Source organism: Scyliorhinus torazame, chromosome 13, assembly GCF_047496885.1.
Source record: "Scyliorhinus torazame isolate Kashiwa2021f chromosome 13, sScyTor2.1, whole genome shotgun sequence".
Lineage (NCBI taxonomy): Eukaryota > Metazoa > Chordata > Chondrichthyes > Carcharhiniformes > Scyliorhinidae > Scyliorhinus > Scyliorhinus torazame.
Window position 1 is genome coordinate 225,110,969 of NC_092719.1, and position 15,126 is coordinate 225,126,094.

The window sequence follows — 15,126 nt, forward strand, 5'->3', positions numbered from 1 at the left end:
GTATGCCTTCTTGACTACCTTCTCCACCTGTGTTGCCCCTTTCAATGACCTGTGGACCTGTACTCCTAGATCTCTTTGACTTTCAATACTCTTGAGGGTTCTACCATTCACTGTATATTCCCTACCTGCATTAGCCCTTCCAAAATGCATTACCTCACATTTGTCCGGATTAAACTCCATCTGCCATCTCACCGCCCAAGTCTCCAAACAATCTAAATCCTGCTGTATCCTCTGACAGTCCTCATCGCTATCCGCAATTCCACCAACCTTTGTGTCGTCTGCAAACTTACTAATCAGACCAGTTACATTTCCTCCAAATCATTTATATATACTACAAACAGCAACGGTCCCAGCACTGATCCCTGCGGAACACCACTGGTCACAGCCCTCCAATTAGAAAAGCACCCTTCCATTGCTACTCTCTGCCTTCTATGACCTAGCCAGTTCTGTATCCATCTTGCCAGCTCACCCCTGATCCCGGTGGAAGGGAAATAATTGGAAGAAATTCTGAGGGACAGAATTAATCTCCACTTGAAGAGGCAAAGATTAATTAAGGATGGTCAGCGTGGGTTAGTCAGGGGGGAGAAGACAGAGTGGGATTCTCCGGTCCCCCCGCCGCGTGTACCTCGGCGGTATGCCATTCGGACAGCAGCGGGATTCTCTACGATGCCAGTCTAGCCACTCCATGCTGCCAGGAACCCTGCGGGCGGGAGTGCACTGACAGAGGGAATGGAGAATCCCAAAAACCGGAGAATTCCGGCACATGTTTAATAAGTTTAATTGAATTTTTTGAGGAGGTGACTAGGTGTGTAGATGAGGGTAGTGCGGTTGATGTAGTTTATATGGATTTCAGTAAGGCTTTTGACAAGGTCCCAATGGGAGATTGATAAAGAAGGTGAGAGCCCATGTGATCCAAGGCAATTTGAAAAATTGGATCCAAAACTGGCTTCATGCAGAGGGTGCTGGTCGAAGGTTGTTCTTGTGACTAGAAGCCTGTGTCCAATGGTGATCCGCAGGGATCGCTGCCTGGGCCCTTGTTGTTTGCAGTGTGCGTTCATGTGGATGTGAATGTGGAGGGTATAATCAATAAGTTGATGATGTGGTAAACAGTGAGGAGGAAAGCCTTAGATTACAGGATGATAGGGCAGATGGGCAGGACAATAGAAAATGGAATTTAACCTGATACATTTTTCGGGGACTAACAAGCCAAGGGAATACACAAGAACCGTACTCGGAGTCAGAGAGACCTTGCTGTGCAGGTTCACAGATCTCTGAAGGCAGCAGGACAGGTAGATGAGGAGGTTAAGAAGGCCAATGGGATTCTTGCCTTTAATAGCTGAGTCATTGAATACGATGGAGGTTATGATGGAGCTGTATATACACTGGTTAGGCCCCAGCTGGAGCACTGTGTGCAGTTCTGGTCGCCACGCTATAGGAAGGATGTGATTGCATTGAGGGGGTGCAGAGGAGATTCACCAGGATGGTTGCCTGGGCTGGAGCGTTTCAGCTGTGAAGAGGGGCTGGATAGTCTGGGGTTGTTTTCCCTGGAGCAGAGAGGATGAGGGGGACCTGATTGAGGTGGACAAAATTCTGAGCAGAGATAGGGTGGATATAGTGGAGGTCAATATCCCCGGACAGAGATTGAAGGTGAGGGGCAGGAGGTTTCGAGGGGATGTGAGGGAAAGCCTTTGTCACCCAGAGGGGGGTGGGAGTCTGGAACTCGCTGCCTGAAAGGGCGGTAGAGGCGGGAAGCCTCACAACATTTAAGAAGTATTTAGATGAGTATTTGAAACGCCCGAGCACACAATGCTGAGAACCGAGTGCTGGAAAGTGGGATTGGAGTAGAGAGGTGCTTGGTGACCAGCAGAGACACTGTGGACTGAAGGGCCTCTTTCTGTGACTCCCTCAGTACTGACCCTCTGACAGTGCAGCACTCCCTCAGTACTGACCCTCTGACAGTGCGGCACTCCCTCAGTACTGACCCTCTGACAGTGCAGCACTCCCTCAGTACTGACCCTCTGACAGCGCAGCACTCCCTCAGTACTGACCCTCTGACAGTGCGGCACTCCCTCAGTACTGACCCTCTGACAGTGCAGCACTCCCTCAGTACTGACTCTCTGACAGTGCGGCACTCCCTCAGTACTGACCCTCTGACAGTGCAGCACTCCCTCAGTACTGACCCTCTGACAGTGCAGCACTCCCTCAGTACTGACCCTCTGACAGTGCAGCTCTCCCTCAGTACTGACCCTCTGACAGTGCAGCGCTCCCTCAGTACTGACCCTCTGACAGTGCAGTACTCCCTCAGTACTGACCCTCTGACAGTGCAGCAGTCTCTCAGTACTGACCCTCTGACAGTGCGGCACTCCCTCAGTACTGACCCTCTGACAGGGCAGCACTCGCTCAGTACTGACCCTCTGACAGTGCGGCACTCCCTCAGTACTGACCCTCTGACAGTGCAGCACTCCCCCAGCACTGACCCTCTGACAGTGCGGCACTCCCTCAGTACTCACCCTCTGATAGTGCGGCACTCCATCCGTACTGACCCTCTGACAGTGCAGCGCTCCCTCAGTACTGACCCTCTGACAGTGCGGCACTCCCTCAGTACTGACCCTCTGACAGTGCAGCACTCCCCCAGCACTGACCCTCTGACAGTGCGGCACTCCCTCAGTACTGACCCTCTGACAGTGCGGCACTCCATCCGTACTGACCGTCTGACAGTGCAGCGCTCCCTCAGTACTGACCCTCTGACAGTGCAGCGCTCCCTCAGTACTGACCCTCTGACAGTGCAGCACTCCCTCAGTACTGACCCTCTCACAGTGCGGCACTCCCTCAGTACTGACCCTCTGACAGTGCAGCACTCCCTCAGGACTGCCCTCTGACAGTGCAGCACTCCCTCAGTACTGACCCTCTGACAGTGCAGCACTCCCTCAGTACTGACCCTCTGACAGTACAGCACTCCCTCAGCAACCGTGCAACAGTGCAGACCCCCCCCCACCCCCCCAGCCTGTGCTAGGAATGTCAACCTTGGTCCTGGGACACCTGGGATCTCCTGACCCAAGGTAACAGCGATCGAGCGACTGAGCCACACCTGATGTGCTGAGGGTGATTTTAACTTCCCCTCAGTGCGGCACTCCCTCAGTACAGACCCTCTGATAGTGCGGCACTCCATCCGTACTGACCCTCTGACAGTGCAGCGCTCCCTCAGTACTGACCCTCTGACAGTGCAGCACTCCCTCAGTACTGACCCTCTGACAGTGCAGCACTCCCTCAGTACTGACCCTCTGACAGTGCGGCACTCCCTCAGTACTGACCCTCTGACAGTGCAGCACTCCCCCAGCACTGACCCTCTGACAGTGCGGCACTCCCTCAGTACTGACCCTCTGATAGTGCGGCACTCCATCCGTACTGACCCTCTGACAGTGCAGCGCTCCCTCAGTACTGACCCTCTGACAGTGCAGCACTCCCTCAGTACTGACCCTCTGACAGTGCGGCACTCCCTCAGTACTGACCCTCTGACAGTGCAGCACTCCCTCAGTACTGACCCTCTGACAGTGCAGCGCTCCCTCAGTACTGACCCTCTGACAGTGCAGCACTCCCTCAGTACTAACCCTCTGACAGTGCGGCACTCCATCCGTACTGACCCTCTGACAGTGCAGCGCTCCCTCAGTACTGACCCTCTGACAGTGCAGCACTCCCTCAGTACTGACCCTCTGACAGTGCAGCACTCCCTCAGTACTGACCCTCTGACAGTGCGGCACTCCCTCAGTACTGACCCTCTGACAGTGCAGCACTCCCTCAGTACTGACCCTCTGACAGTGCAGCGCTCCCTCAGTACTGACCCTCTGACAGTGCAGCACTCCCTCAGTACTAACCCTCTGACAGTGCGGCACTCCATCCGTACTGACCCTCTGACAGTGCAGCGCTCCCTCAGTACTGACCCTCTGACAGTGCAGCACTCCCTCAGTACTGACCCTCTGACAGTACAGCACTCCCTCAGCAACCGTGCAACAGTGCAGACCCCCCCCCCCCCAACCCCCCCAGCCTGTGCTAGGAATGTCAACCTTGGTCATGGGACACCTGGGATCTCCTGACCCAAGGTAACAGCGATCGAGCGACTGAGCCACACCTGATGTGTTGAGGGTGATTTTAACTTCCCCAGGGAACGGCTGAAATTGACCCTTCTCCAGGTTAAAGGGGAAGTTGTTTAAAGGAGGTTGACCAGCCGACGGGAAAATGATTCACAAATGAATGAATCCCAGGCACAGGGATTGATATTTCCACTCGGATCCCCAACACCCATGCCCCTCGCTCCCTCCCTCCCTCCCTCCCTCCCTCCCTCCCTCCCTCCCTCCCTCTCTCACTCCCTTCCTCCCTCCCTTCCTCGCTCACTCCCTCCCTCCCTCGCTCCCCCTCCCTCCCTCGCTCACTCCCTCCCTCCCCCACCCTCCCTTGCTCACTCCCTCTCACTCCCTCCCTTCCTCCCTCCCTTCCTCGCTCGCTCGCTCCCCCTCCCTCGCTCACTCCCCTGCTCACTCCCTCGCTCACTACCTCCCTTACTACCTCCCTCACTCCCTCCTTTGATGCCTCCCTCCCTCGCTCTCTCCCTCACTCCCTCCCTCCAATCCTTCCTCACTCCCTCCCTCGCTCCCTCCCTCCCTCGCTCCCTCCCTCGCTCCCTCCCTCCCTCGCTCCCTCCCTCGCTCACTCCCTCCCTCCCTCCCTCACTCCCTCCCTCGCTCCCTCGCTCCCTCCCTCCCTCCCTCCCTCGCTCCCTCCCTCGCTCCCTCGCTCCCTCGCTCCCTCCCTCGCTCCCTCGCTCCCTCGCTCCCTCGCTCCCTCGCTCCCTCCCTCGCTCCCTCGCTCCCTCGCTCCCTCGCTCCCTCGCTCCCTCGCTCCCTCGCTCCCTCGCTCCCTCGCTCCCTCGCTCCCTCGCTCCCTCGCTCCCTCGCTCCCTCGCTCCCTCGCTCCCTCGCTCCCTCCCTGCCTCACTCCCTCCCTCCTTGCCTCGCTCCCTCCCTCCCTCGCTCACTCCCGCGCACCCTCCCTCCCCTCATCCCTCCCCTCATCCCTCGCTCCCTCCCTCGCTCCCTCCCCTCATCCCTCGCTCCCTCCCTCGCTCCCTCCCTCGCTCCCTCCCTCGCTCCCTCCCTCGCTCCCTCCCTCGCTCCCTCCCTCGCTCCCTCCCTCGCTCCCTCCCTCGCTCCCTCCCTCGCTCCCTCCCTCGCTCCCTCCCTCGCTCCCTCCCTCGCTCCCTCCCTCGCTCCCTCCCTCGCTCCCTCCCTCGCTCCCTCCCTCCCTCGCTCCCTCCCTCCCTCCCTCCCTCGCTTCCTCGCTTCCTCGCTCCCTCGCTCCCTCGCTCCCTCCCTCCCTCCCTCCCTCCCTCCCTCCCTCACTCCAATCCCTCCTCACACCCTCCCTCGCTCCCTCCCTCGCTCCCTCCCTCCCTGCCTCACTCCCTCCCTCCTTGCCTCGCTCCCTCCCTCCCTCGCTCCCTCCCGCGCACCCTCCCTCCCCTCATCCCTCGCTCCCTCCCTCGCTCCCTCCCTCGCTCCCTCCCTCGCTCCCTCCCTCGCTCCCTCCCTCGCTCCCTCCCTCGCTCCCGCCCTCGCTCCCTCCCTCGCTCCCTCCCTCGCTCCCTCCCTCGCTCCCTCCCTCGCTCCCTCCCTCGCTCCCTCCCTCGCTCCCTCCCTCGCTCCCTCCCTCGCTCTCTCCCTCCCTCCCTCCCTCCCTCCCTACCTCCCTCACTACCTCCCTCACTACCTCCCTCACTACCTCCCTCACTACCTCCCTCACTACCTCCCTCACCACCTCCCTCACTACCTCCCTCACTACCTCCCTCACTACCTCCCTCACTACCTCCCTCACTACCTCCCTCACTACCTCCCTCACTACCTCCCTCACTACCTCCCTCACTACCTCCCTCACTACCTCCCTCACTACCTCCCTCACTACCTCCCTCACTACCTCCCTCACTACCTCCCTCACTATCTCCCTCACTATCTCCCTCACTATCTCCCTCACTATCTCCCTCACTATCTCCCTCACTATCTCCCTCCCTTGATGCCTCACTCCCTCACTCCCTCCCTCCCTCCCTCCCTTGCTCCCACCCTGCCTCGCTCCCTCTCTTGCACCCTCCCTCCCCTCATCCCTCGCTCCCTCCCTCCCACCATCGCTCACTCCCTCCCTCCCTCCCTCCCTCCCTCCCTCGTTCCCTCCCTCCCTCGTTCGCTCCCTCACTCACTCACTCCCTCGCTCACTCGCTCGCTCCCTCCCTCGCTCACTCCCTCCTTCCCCCGCTCCCTCCTTCCCCCGCTCCCTCCTTCCCCCACTCCCTCCTTCCCCCGCTCCCTCCCTCGCTCACCCTCCCTTGCTGACTCCCACTCACTCCCTCCCTTCCTCCCTCCCTTCCTCCCTCCCTCGCTCACTCCCTCCCTCACTCTCTCGCTCCCCCTCCCTCCCTCGCTCCCCCCTCCCTCCCACCCTCCCTCACTCCCTCCCTCCCTCCCTTGATGCCGCCCTCCCTCGCTCCCATCCTTCCTCACACCCTCCCTCGCTCGCTCGCTCCCTCACTGCCTCGCTCCCTCCCTCCCTCGCTCACTACCTCCCTCACTACCTCCCTCACTCCCTCCCTCCCTTGATGCCTCCCTCCCTCGCTCCCACCCTCCCTCCCTCACTCCCACTCTTCCTCACACCCTCCCTCACTTCCTCCCTCGCTCCCTCACTCCGTGCCTTGCTCCCTCACTCCCTGCCTCGCTCCCTCCCTCCCTCGCTCTCTCCTTCACACCCTCTCTTGCACCCTCCCTCCCCTCATCCCTCGCTCACTCCCTCCCTCCCTCCATCGCTCACTCCCTCCCTCCCTCCATCGCTCACTCCCTACCTCCCTCCCTCGCTCACTCCCTCCCTCGCTCACTCCCTCGCTCCCCCCTCCCTCCCTTCCTCCCTTCCTCCCTTCCTCCCTTCCTCCCTTCCTTCCTCCCTTCCTCCCTTCCTCCCTTCCTCCCTTCCTCCCTTCCTCCCTCGCTCCCTCGCTCCCTCCCTCGCTCCCTCCCTCGCTCCCTCCCTCGCTCCCTCCCTCGCTCCCTCCCTCGCTCCCTCCCTCGCTCCCTCCCTCGCTCCCTCCCTCGCTCCCTCCCTCGCTCCCTCCCTCGCTCCCTCCTTCCCCCGCTTCCTCCTTCCCCCGCTCCCTCCTTCCCCCGCTCCCTCCTTCCCCCGCTCCCTCCTTCCCCCGCTCCCTCCTTCCCCCGCTCCCTCCTTCCCCCGCTCCCTCCTTCCCCCGCTCCCTCCTTCCCCCGCTCCCTCCTTCCCCCGCTCCCTCCTTCCCCCGCTCCCTCCTTCCCCCGCTCCCTCCTTCCCCCGCTCCCTCCTTCCCCCGCTCCCTCCTTCCCCCGCTCCCTCCTTCCCCCGCTCCCTCCTTCCCCCGCTCCCTCCTTCCCCCGCTCCCTCCTTCCCCCGCTCCCTCCTTCCCCCGCTCCCTCCTTCCCCCGCTCCCTCCTTCCCCCGCTCCCTCCTTCCCCCGCTCCCTCCTTCCCCCGCTCCCTCCTTCCCCCGCTCCCTCCTTCCCCCGCTCCCTCCTTCCCCGCTCCCTCCTTCCCCCGCTCCCTCCTTCCCCCGCTCCCTCCTTCCCCCGCTCCCTCCTTCCCCCGCTCCCTCCTTCCCCCGCTCCCTCCTTCCCCCGCTCCCTCCTTCCCCCGCTCCCTCCTTCCCCCGCTCCCTCCTTCCCCCGCTCCCTCCTTCCCCCGCTCCCTCCTTCCCCCGCTCCCTCCTTCCCCCGCTCCCTCCTTCCCCCGCTCCCTCCTTCCCCCGCTCCCTCCTTCCCCCGCTCCCTCCCTTGCTCCCTCCCTCGCTCACCCTCCCTTGCTGACTCCCACTCACTCCCTTCCTCCCTCCCTCCCTCGCTCCCTCCCTCGCTCCCTCCCTCGCTCCCTCCCTCGCTCCCTCCCTCCCTCGCTCCCTCCCTCGCTCCCTCCCTCCCTCCCTCCCTCCCTCCCTCGCTCCCTCCCTCGCTCCCTCCCTCGCTCCCTCCCTCGCTCCCTCCCTCGCTCACCCTCCCTTGCTGACTCCCACTCACTCCCTCCCCCCCTCTCTCCCCCCCTCTCTCCCCCCCTCGCTCCCCCCTCGCTCCCCCCTCGCTCCCCCCTCGCTCCCCCCTCGCTCCCCCCTCGCTCCCCCCTCGCTCCCCCCTCGCTCCCCCCTCGGTCCCTCACTCACTACATCCCTCACTTCCTCCCTCACTTCCTCCCTCACTTCCTCCCTCCCTGCCTCCCTTGATGCCTCCCTCCCTCGCTCCCACCCTCCCTCACTCCCTCCCTCCCTCGCTTCCACCCTTCCTCACACCCTCCCTCACTTCCTCCCTCCCTCCCTGATGCCGCCCTCCCTCTCTCCCATCCTTCCTCACACCCTCCCTCGCTCGCTCCCTCCCTCCCTGCCTCGCTCCCACCCTCCCTCGCTCACTACCTCCCTCACTACCTCCCTCACTCCCTCCCTCCCTTGATGCCTCCCTCCCTCGCTCCCACCCTCCCTCCCTCGCTCCCACTCTTCCTCACACCCTCCCTCGCTCCCTCCCTTGCTCCCTCCCTTGCTCCCTCCCTTGCTCCCTCCCTTGCTCCCTCCCTTGCTCCCTCCCTCCCTCCCTCCCTCGCTCCCTCCCTCGCTCCCTCCCTCGCTCCCTGCCTCGCTCCCTGCCTCGCTCCCTCCCTCGCTCCCTCCCTCGCTCCCTCCCTCGCTCCCTCCCTCGCTCCCTCCCTCGCTCCCTCCCTCGCTCCCTCCCTCGCTCCCTCCCTCCTTCCCCGCTCCCTCCCTCGCTCCCTCCTTCCCCCGCTCCCTCCCTTGCTCCCTCCCTCGCTCACCCTCCCTTGCTGACTCCCACTCACTTTCTCCCTTCCTCCCTCCCTTCCTCCCTCCCTCCCTTGCTCCCTCCCTTGCTCCCTCCCTCGCTCCCTCCCTCCCTCCCTCCCTCGCTCCCTGCCTCGCTCCCTGCCTCGCTCCCTCCCTCGCTCCCTGCCTCGCTCCCTGCCTCGCTCCCTCCCTCGCTCCCTCCCTCGCTCCCTCCCTCGCTCCCTCCCTCGCTCCCTCCCTCGCTCCCTCCCTCGCTCCCTCCCTCGCTCCCTCCCTCGCTCCCTCCCTCCCTCGCTCCCTCCTTCCCCCGCTCCCTCCCTTGCTCCCTCCCTCGCTCACCCTCCCTTGCTGACTCCCACTCACTTTCTCCCTTCCTCCCTCCCTTCCTCCCTCCCTCCCTCCCTCGCTCCCTCCCTCCCTCCCTCCCTCCCTCCCTCCCTCCCTCGCTCCCTCCCTCGCTCGCTCGCTCGCTCGCTCCCTCCCTCGCTCCCTCCCTCCCTCGCTCCCTCCCTCGCTCACCCTCCCTTGCTGACTCCCACTCACTCCCTCCCTTCCTCCCTCCCTCCCTCCGTCCCTCGCTCCCCCTCGCTCCCCCTCGCTCCCCCCTCGCTCCCTCGCTCACTACATCCCTCACTTCCTCCCTCCCTCCCTCCCTTGCTCCCTCCCTCCCTTGCTCCCTCCCTCCCTTGCTCCCTCCCTCCCTTGCTCCCTCCCTCCCTTGCTCCCTCCCTCCCTCGCTGCCTTCCACGCTCCCTCCCTCCCTGCCTCGCACCCTCCCTCCCTCGCTCTCTCCTTCACACCCTCCCTTGCTCCCTCCCTCCCTTGCTCCCTCCCTCCCTTGCTCCCTCCCTCCCTTGCTCCCTCCCTCCCTTGCTCCCTCCCTCCCTTGCTCCCTCCCTCCCTTGCTCCCTCCCTCCCTCGCTCCCTTCCACGCTCCCTCCCTCCCTGCCTCGCTCCCTCCCTCCCTTGCTCTCTCCTTCACACCCTCCCTTGCACCCTCGCTCCCCATCCCTCGCTCACTCCCTTCCTCCATCGCTCCCTCCCTCCCTCGCTCACTCCCTCCCTCGCTCACTCCCTCGCTCCCCCTCCCTCCCTCCCTCCTCGCTCCCTCCTCGCTCCCTCCCTTGATCCCTCCCTTGATCCCTCCCTCGCTCCCTCCCTCGCACCCTCCCTCCCCTCCCCTCATCCCTCCCTCCCCTCATCCCTCCCTCCCTCCCTCCCTCGCTCACTCCCTCCTTCCCTCCCTCCCTTGCTCACTCCCTCCATCCCTCCCTTGATCCCTCCCTCCCTCACACCCTCACTCCCTCCCCTCACTCGCTCCCTCCCTCACTCACTCACTCACTCACTCACTCCCTCCCTTCCTCGCTCACTCCCTCCTTCCCTCGCTCCCTCCCTCTCTCCCTCCCTCACTCACTCACTCCTCACTCCCTCCCTCGCTCCCTCACTCCCTCCCTCCCTTCCTCCCTCGCTCACTCCCTCCCTTGCTCTCTCCCTCCCTCCCTGACTCACCCACTCCCTTCCTCTCTCCCTTCCTCTCTCCCTCCCTCTCTCCCTCCCTCTCTCCCCCTCTCCCTCGCTCACCACTCCCTCCCTCGCTCCCTCCCTCCCTTGCTCCCTCTCCCTCCCTCCCTTGCTCCCTCTCCCTCCCTCCCTTGCTCCCTCTCCCTCCCTCCCTTGCTCCCTCTCCCTCCCTCCCTTGCTCCCTCCCTCCCTTGCTCCCTCCCTCCCTTGCTCCCTCCCTCCCTTGCTCCCTCCCTCCCTTGCTCCCTCCCTCCCTTGCTCCCTCCCTCCCTTGCTCCCTCCCTCCCTTGCTCCCTCCCTCCCTTGCTCCCTCCCTCCCTTGCTCCCTCCCTCCCTTGCTCCCTCCCTCCCTCGCTCCCTTCCACGCTCCCTAGCTCCCTTCCACGCTCCCTCGCTCCCTTCCTCCCTCGCTCCCTCCCTCCCTCGCTACCTCCCTCCCTCCCTCCCTCTCTACCTCCCTCCCACGCTCCATCCCTCGCTACCTCCCTCGCTACCTCCCTCCCTCGCTACCTCCCTCCCTCGCTACCGCCCTCCCCCTCTCTCCCTCCCTCCCTCTCTTCCTCCCTCCCTCGCTCACCCACTCCCTCCCTCCCGCGCTCCCTCGCTCCCTCCCTCTCTCCTTCCCTCGCTCCCTCGCTCCCTCTCTCCTTCCCTCGCTCCCTCCCTCCCTCTCTCCCTCCCTCTCTCCCTCCCTCCCTCCCTCGCTCCCTCCCTCGCTCCCTCCCTCGCTCCCTCCCTCGCTCCCTCCCTCGCTCCCTCCCTCGCTCCCTCCCTCGCTCCCTCCCTCGCTCCCTCCCTCGCTCCCTCCCTCGCTCCCTCCCTCGCTCCCTCCCTCGCTCCCTCCCTCGCTCCCTCCCTCGCTCCCTCCCTCCCTCGCTCCCTCCCTCGCTCCCTCCCTTGCTCCCTCCCTTGCTCCCTCCCTCGCCCACTCCCTCGCTCACTCCCTTGCTCCCTCGCTCTCTCACTCCCCCCCTCTATCCCTCCCTCGCTCTCTCTCTCCCTCCCGCCCCCCACTGTAACGAAGACTGTGTCCCTGGGTTGTCCATGTTGCTAACTCCCATTCGTGTGGTTCAGTTCACAGGTCAGTGCGAGTGTCGTCCAGGATTTGGAGGTCAGACCTGCTCAGAATGCAGCGAAGGTTACTGGGGAAACCCTGGGCTGTTGTGTCAGGGTAAGGAATCCAGAACTCTGGAATGTCGACTTTCCGGGGACGGGTGGAAATTTCAGGTATCATTGGAGTTATTCCGAAGGAAAAGCAATCTGGGAGTGGGAAGGACCCCTGCAGACCCTCCCTGACCACACCCACTGCAACATATTCATCAGAATTCAAACTCCCAAACCCATCTCCTGGGAGACCAGAAAGAAACTGATAAAAATCCAACCCGTTCTGGGGTAAAACATCTGAGAGCAATTTCCCCTCTCATTTCTTCGCCCTCCCCAATCCATATTAAACACTAGAAGCCAGTGGAGCGATCGGTCTGGCCTGATTCACCTGAGCAGGTCCCTCCCTCGACTACAATGTGAGGAGCGATTCAATGGAAACATTTCTCAGTATCCTTTTCCAAGCGTTTGGTGGGATGTTTCTTGATGTCTGTGTTGGCGAGATCGTGGCCCGTATTTAACGGCACTTTGTGCTGGAAATGAATCCCCGCGAGCTTCTCACCATCACCGGCTGTCTCGCCGTCTGATCCTCAAGACTCGCGCCTCAGCGTCTCGCCCCTAACACTCCCTCGCCACCCACTCCCTCGCCACCCACTCCCTCGCCACCCACTCCCTCGCCACCCACTCCCTCGCCACCCACTCCCTCGCCACCCACTCCCTCGCCACCCACTCCCTCGCCACCCACTCCCTCGCCACCCACTCCCTCGCCACCCACTCCCTCGCCACCCACTCCCTCGCCACCCACTCCCTCGCCACCCACTCCCTCGCCACCCACTCCCTCGCCACCCACTCCCTCGCCACCCACTCCCTCGCCACCCACTCCCTCGCCACCCACTCCCTCGCCACCCACTCCCTCGCCACCCACTCCCTCGCCACCCACTCCCTCGCCACCCACTCCCTCGCCACCCACTCCCTCGCCACCCACTCCCTCGCCACCCACTCCCTCGCCACCCACTCCCTCGCCACCCACTCCCTCGCCACCCACTCCCTCGCCACCCACTCCCTCGCCACCCACTCCCTCGCCACCCACTCCCTCGCCACCCACTCCCTCGCCACCCACTCCCTCGCCACCCACTCCCTCGCCACCCACTCCCTCGCCACCCACTCCCTCGCCACCCACTCCCTCGCCACCCACTCCCTCGCCACCCACTCCCTCGCCACCCACTCCCTCGCCACCCACTCCCTCGCCACCCACTCCCTCGCCACCCACTCCCTCGCCACCCACTCCCTCGCCACCCACTCCCTCGCCACCCACTCCCTCGCCACCCACTCCCTCGCCACCCACTCCCTCGCCACCCACTCCCTCGCCACCCACTCCCTCGCCACCCACTCCCTCGCCACCCACTCCCTCGCCACCCACTCCCTCGCCACCCACTCCCTCGCCACCCACTCCCTCGCCACCCACTCCCTCGCCACCCACTCCCTCGCCACCCACTCCCTCGCCACCCACTCCCTCGCCACCCACTCCCTCGCCACCCACTCCCTCGCCACCCACTCCCTCGCCACCCACTCCCTCGCCACCCACTCCCTCGCCACCCACTCCCTCGCCACCCACTCCCTCGCCACCCACTCCCTCGCCACCCACTCCCTCGCCACCCACTCCCTCGCCACCCACTCCCTCGCCACCCACTCCCTCGCCACCCACTCCCTCGCCACCCACTCCCTCGCCACCCACTCCCTCGCCACCCACTCCCTCGCCACCCACTCCCTCGCCACCCACTCCCTCGCCACCCACTCCCTCGCCACCCACTCCCTCGCCACCCACTCCCTCGCCACCCACTCCCTCGCCACCCACTCCCTCGCCACCCACTCCCTCGCCACCCACTCCCTCGCCACCCACTCCCTCGCCACCCACTCCCTCGCCACCCACTCCCTCGCCACCCACTCCCTCGCCACCCACTCCCTCGCCACCCACTCCCTCGCCACCCACTCCCTCGCCACCCACTCCCTCGCCACCCACTCCCTCGCCACCCACTCCCTCGCCACCCACTCCCTCGCCACCCACTCCCTCGCCACCCACTCCCTCGCCACCCACTCCCTCGCCACCCACTCCCTCGCCACCCACTCCCTCGCCACCCACTCCCTCGCCACCCACTCCCTCGCCACCCACTCCCTCGCCACCCACTCCCTCGCCACCCACTCCCTCGCCACCCACTCCCTCGCCACCCACTCCCTCGCCACCCACTCCCTCGCCACCCACTCCCTCGCCACCCACTCCCTCGCCACCCACTCCCTCGCCACCCACTCCCTCGCCACCCACTCCCTCGCCACCCACTCCCTCGCCACCCACTCCCTCGCCACCCACTCCCTCGCCACCCACTCCCTCGCCACCCACTCCCTCGCCACCCACTCCCTCGCCACCCACTCCCTCGCCACCCACTCCCTCGCCACCCACTCCCTCGCCACCCACTCCCTCGCCACCCACTCCCTCGCCACCCACTCCCTCGCCACCCACTCCCTCGCCACCCACTCCCTCGCCACCCACTCCCTCGCCACCCACTCCCTCGCCACCCACTCCCTCGCCACCCACTCCCAGACCTGCTCCTCGCTTTGGGGATGCCGACCTGGCCAGATTTCTCGTTGCCGTCGACGAGAGACGGGTCATCCTGTTGCCCCGAGGGGGACAGAGGACAAGCAGCAGGGTCACCAATACCAGCTGGGAGGCAGTGGCAGTGGCTGTCAGTGCAGGCAGGGTGACCAGCAGGTCCGCCGTCTATGAGGAACGGCCCTGAAGATCACAGGGTTGTCCGAGGAGAGAGCAGTCACGGACAGCGAGATGCATAATCTGGTGAGCACCGCACCAGTGGCTGATGCACATCAGGTGGAGGCCGGAATGTTCAGGGGGGACAGCAGTGGGAGGTCAGCTGGATTGCAGCCTGAGCCAGGCCTCTGGGCAAGGTTCTCCCGGAGCTGATGCAGATGCTCGGACACGGCCGTGAGATTTAGAGACGGATATCAGCGACATTCCGGCGAGTGCATAGCCAATCGGAGGAGTTCCAACGGCTATGGGCACAGGGGATGATGCCAACGTGGCCGAGATGCCAACGTGGCCGCGATGCCAACGTGGCAGAGTTGAACAAGGCTAGGCTGGTGACTGCAGCAATAAGCCTGGAGCACGCGGTCAGTGTCCTGAATGGTGGTGTCCAGGGCCTGGCTCAATCAGGGTCTCACCATCATGTCCCAGTCGCTGGGGGACGTGGTTAGCACTGCAGCCTCACTGCGCCGAGGTCCCAGATTCAATCCCGGCTCTGGGTCACTGTCCGTGTGGAGTTTGCACATTCTCCCCGTGTCTGTGTGGGTCTCACCCCCACAACCCAAAGATGTGCAGGGTAGGTGGATTGGCCGCGCTAAATTGCCCCTTGATTGGAAAAAATGAAGTGGGTACTGTAAAGTTATTTATAAAAAACATGTGAAGCCTCTGCCAGGTTAATCTTCACAGTGGCCTACCCGCAACCCCCCACCCCCTCATACCCTCCACTCCCTCCATCTGCCCGGGCACAGTGGTTCAAGCTCAAATGACCTTGATACAGACCCGGTTGCGAGGATGGGTGTGACGCTCAGTCAGCAGACAGACAGGAGTCAGACTTGGGCAGAAACTGAGGAGCACCA

At 64.2% G+C, this 15,126-nt stretch overlaps 1 protein-coding gene across 1 annotated transcript in view; it reads left to right on the forward strand.

Annotated features, from left to right (window-relative positions):
* The window catches only part of lamb2l (laminin, beta 2-like), a 334,455-nt gene that overhangs the window by 283,345 nt on the left and 35,984 nt on the right, over positions 1-15,126 (forward strand). The window contains exon 25 of the mRNA XM_072473107.1: positions 11,431-11,527. Within this exon, the coding sequence (XP_072329208.1) occupies positions 11,431-11,527 (97 nt within the window). The remainder of the gene's footprint in view (positions 1-11,430; positions 11,528-15,126) is intronic.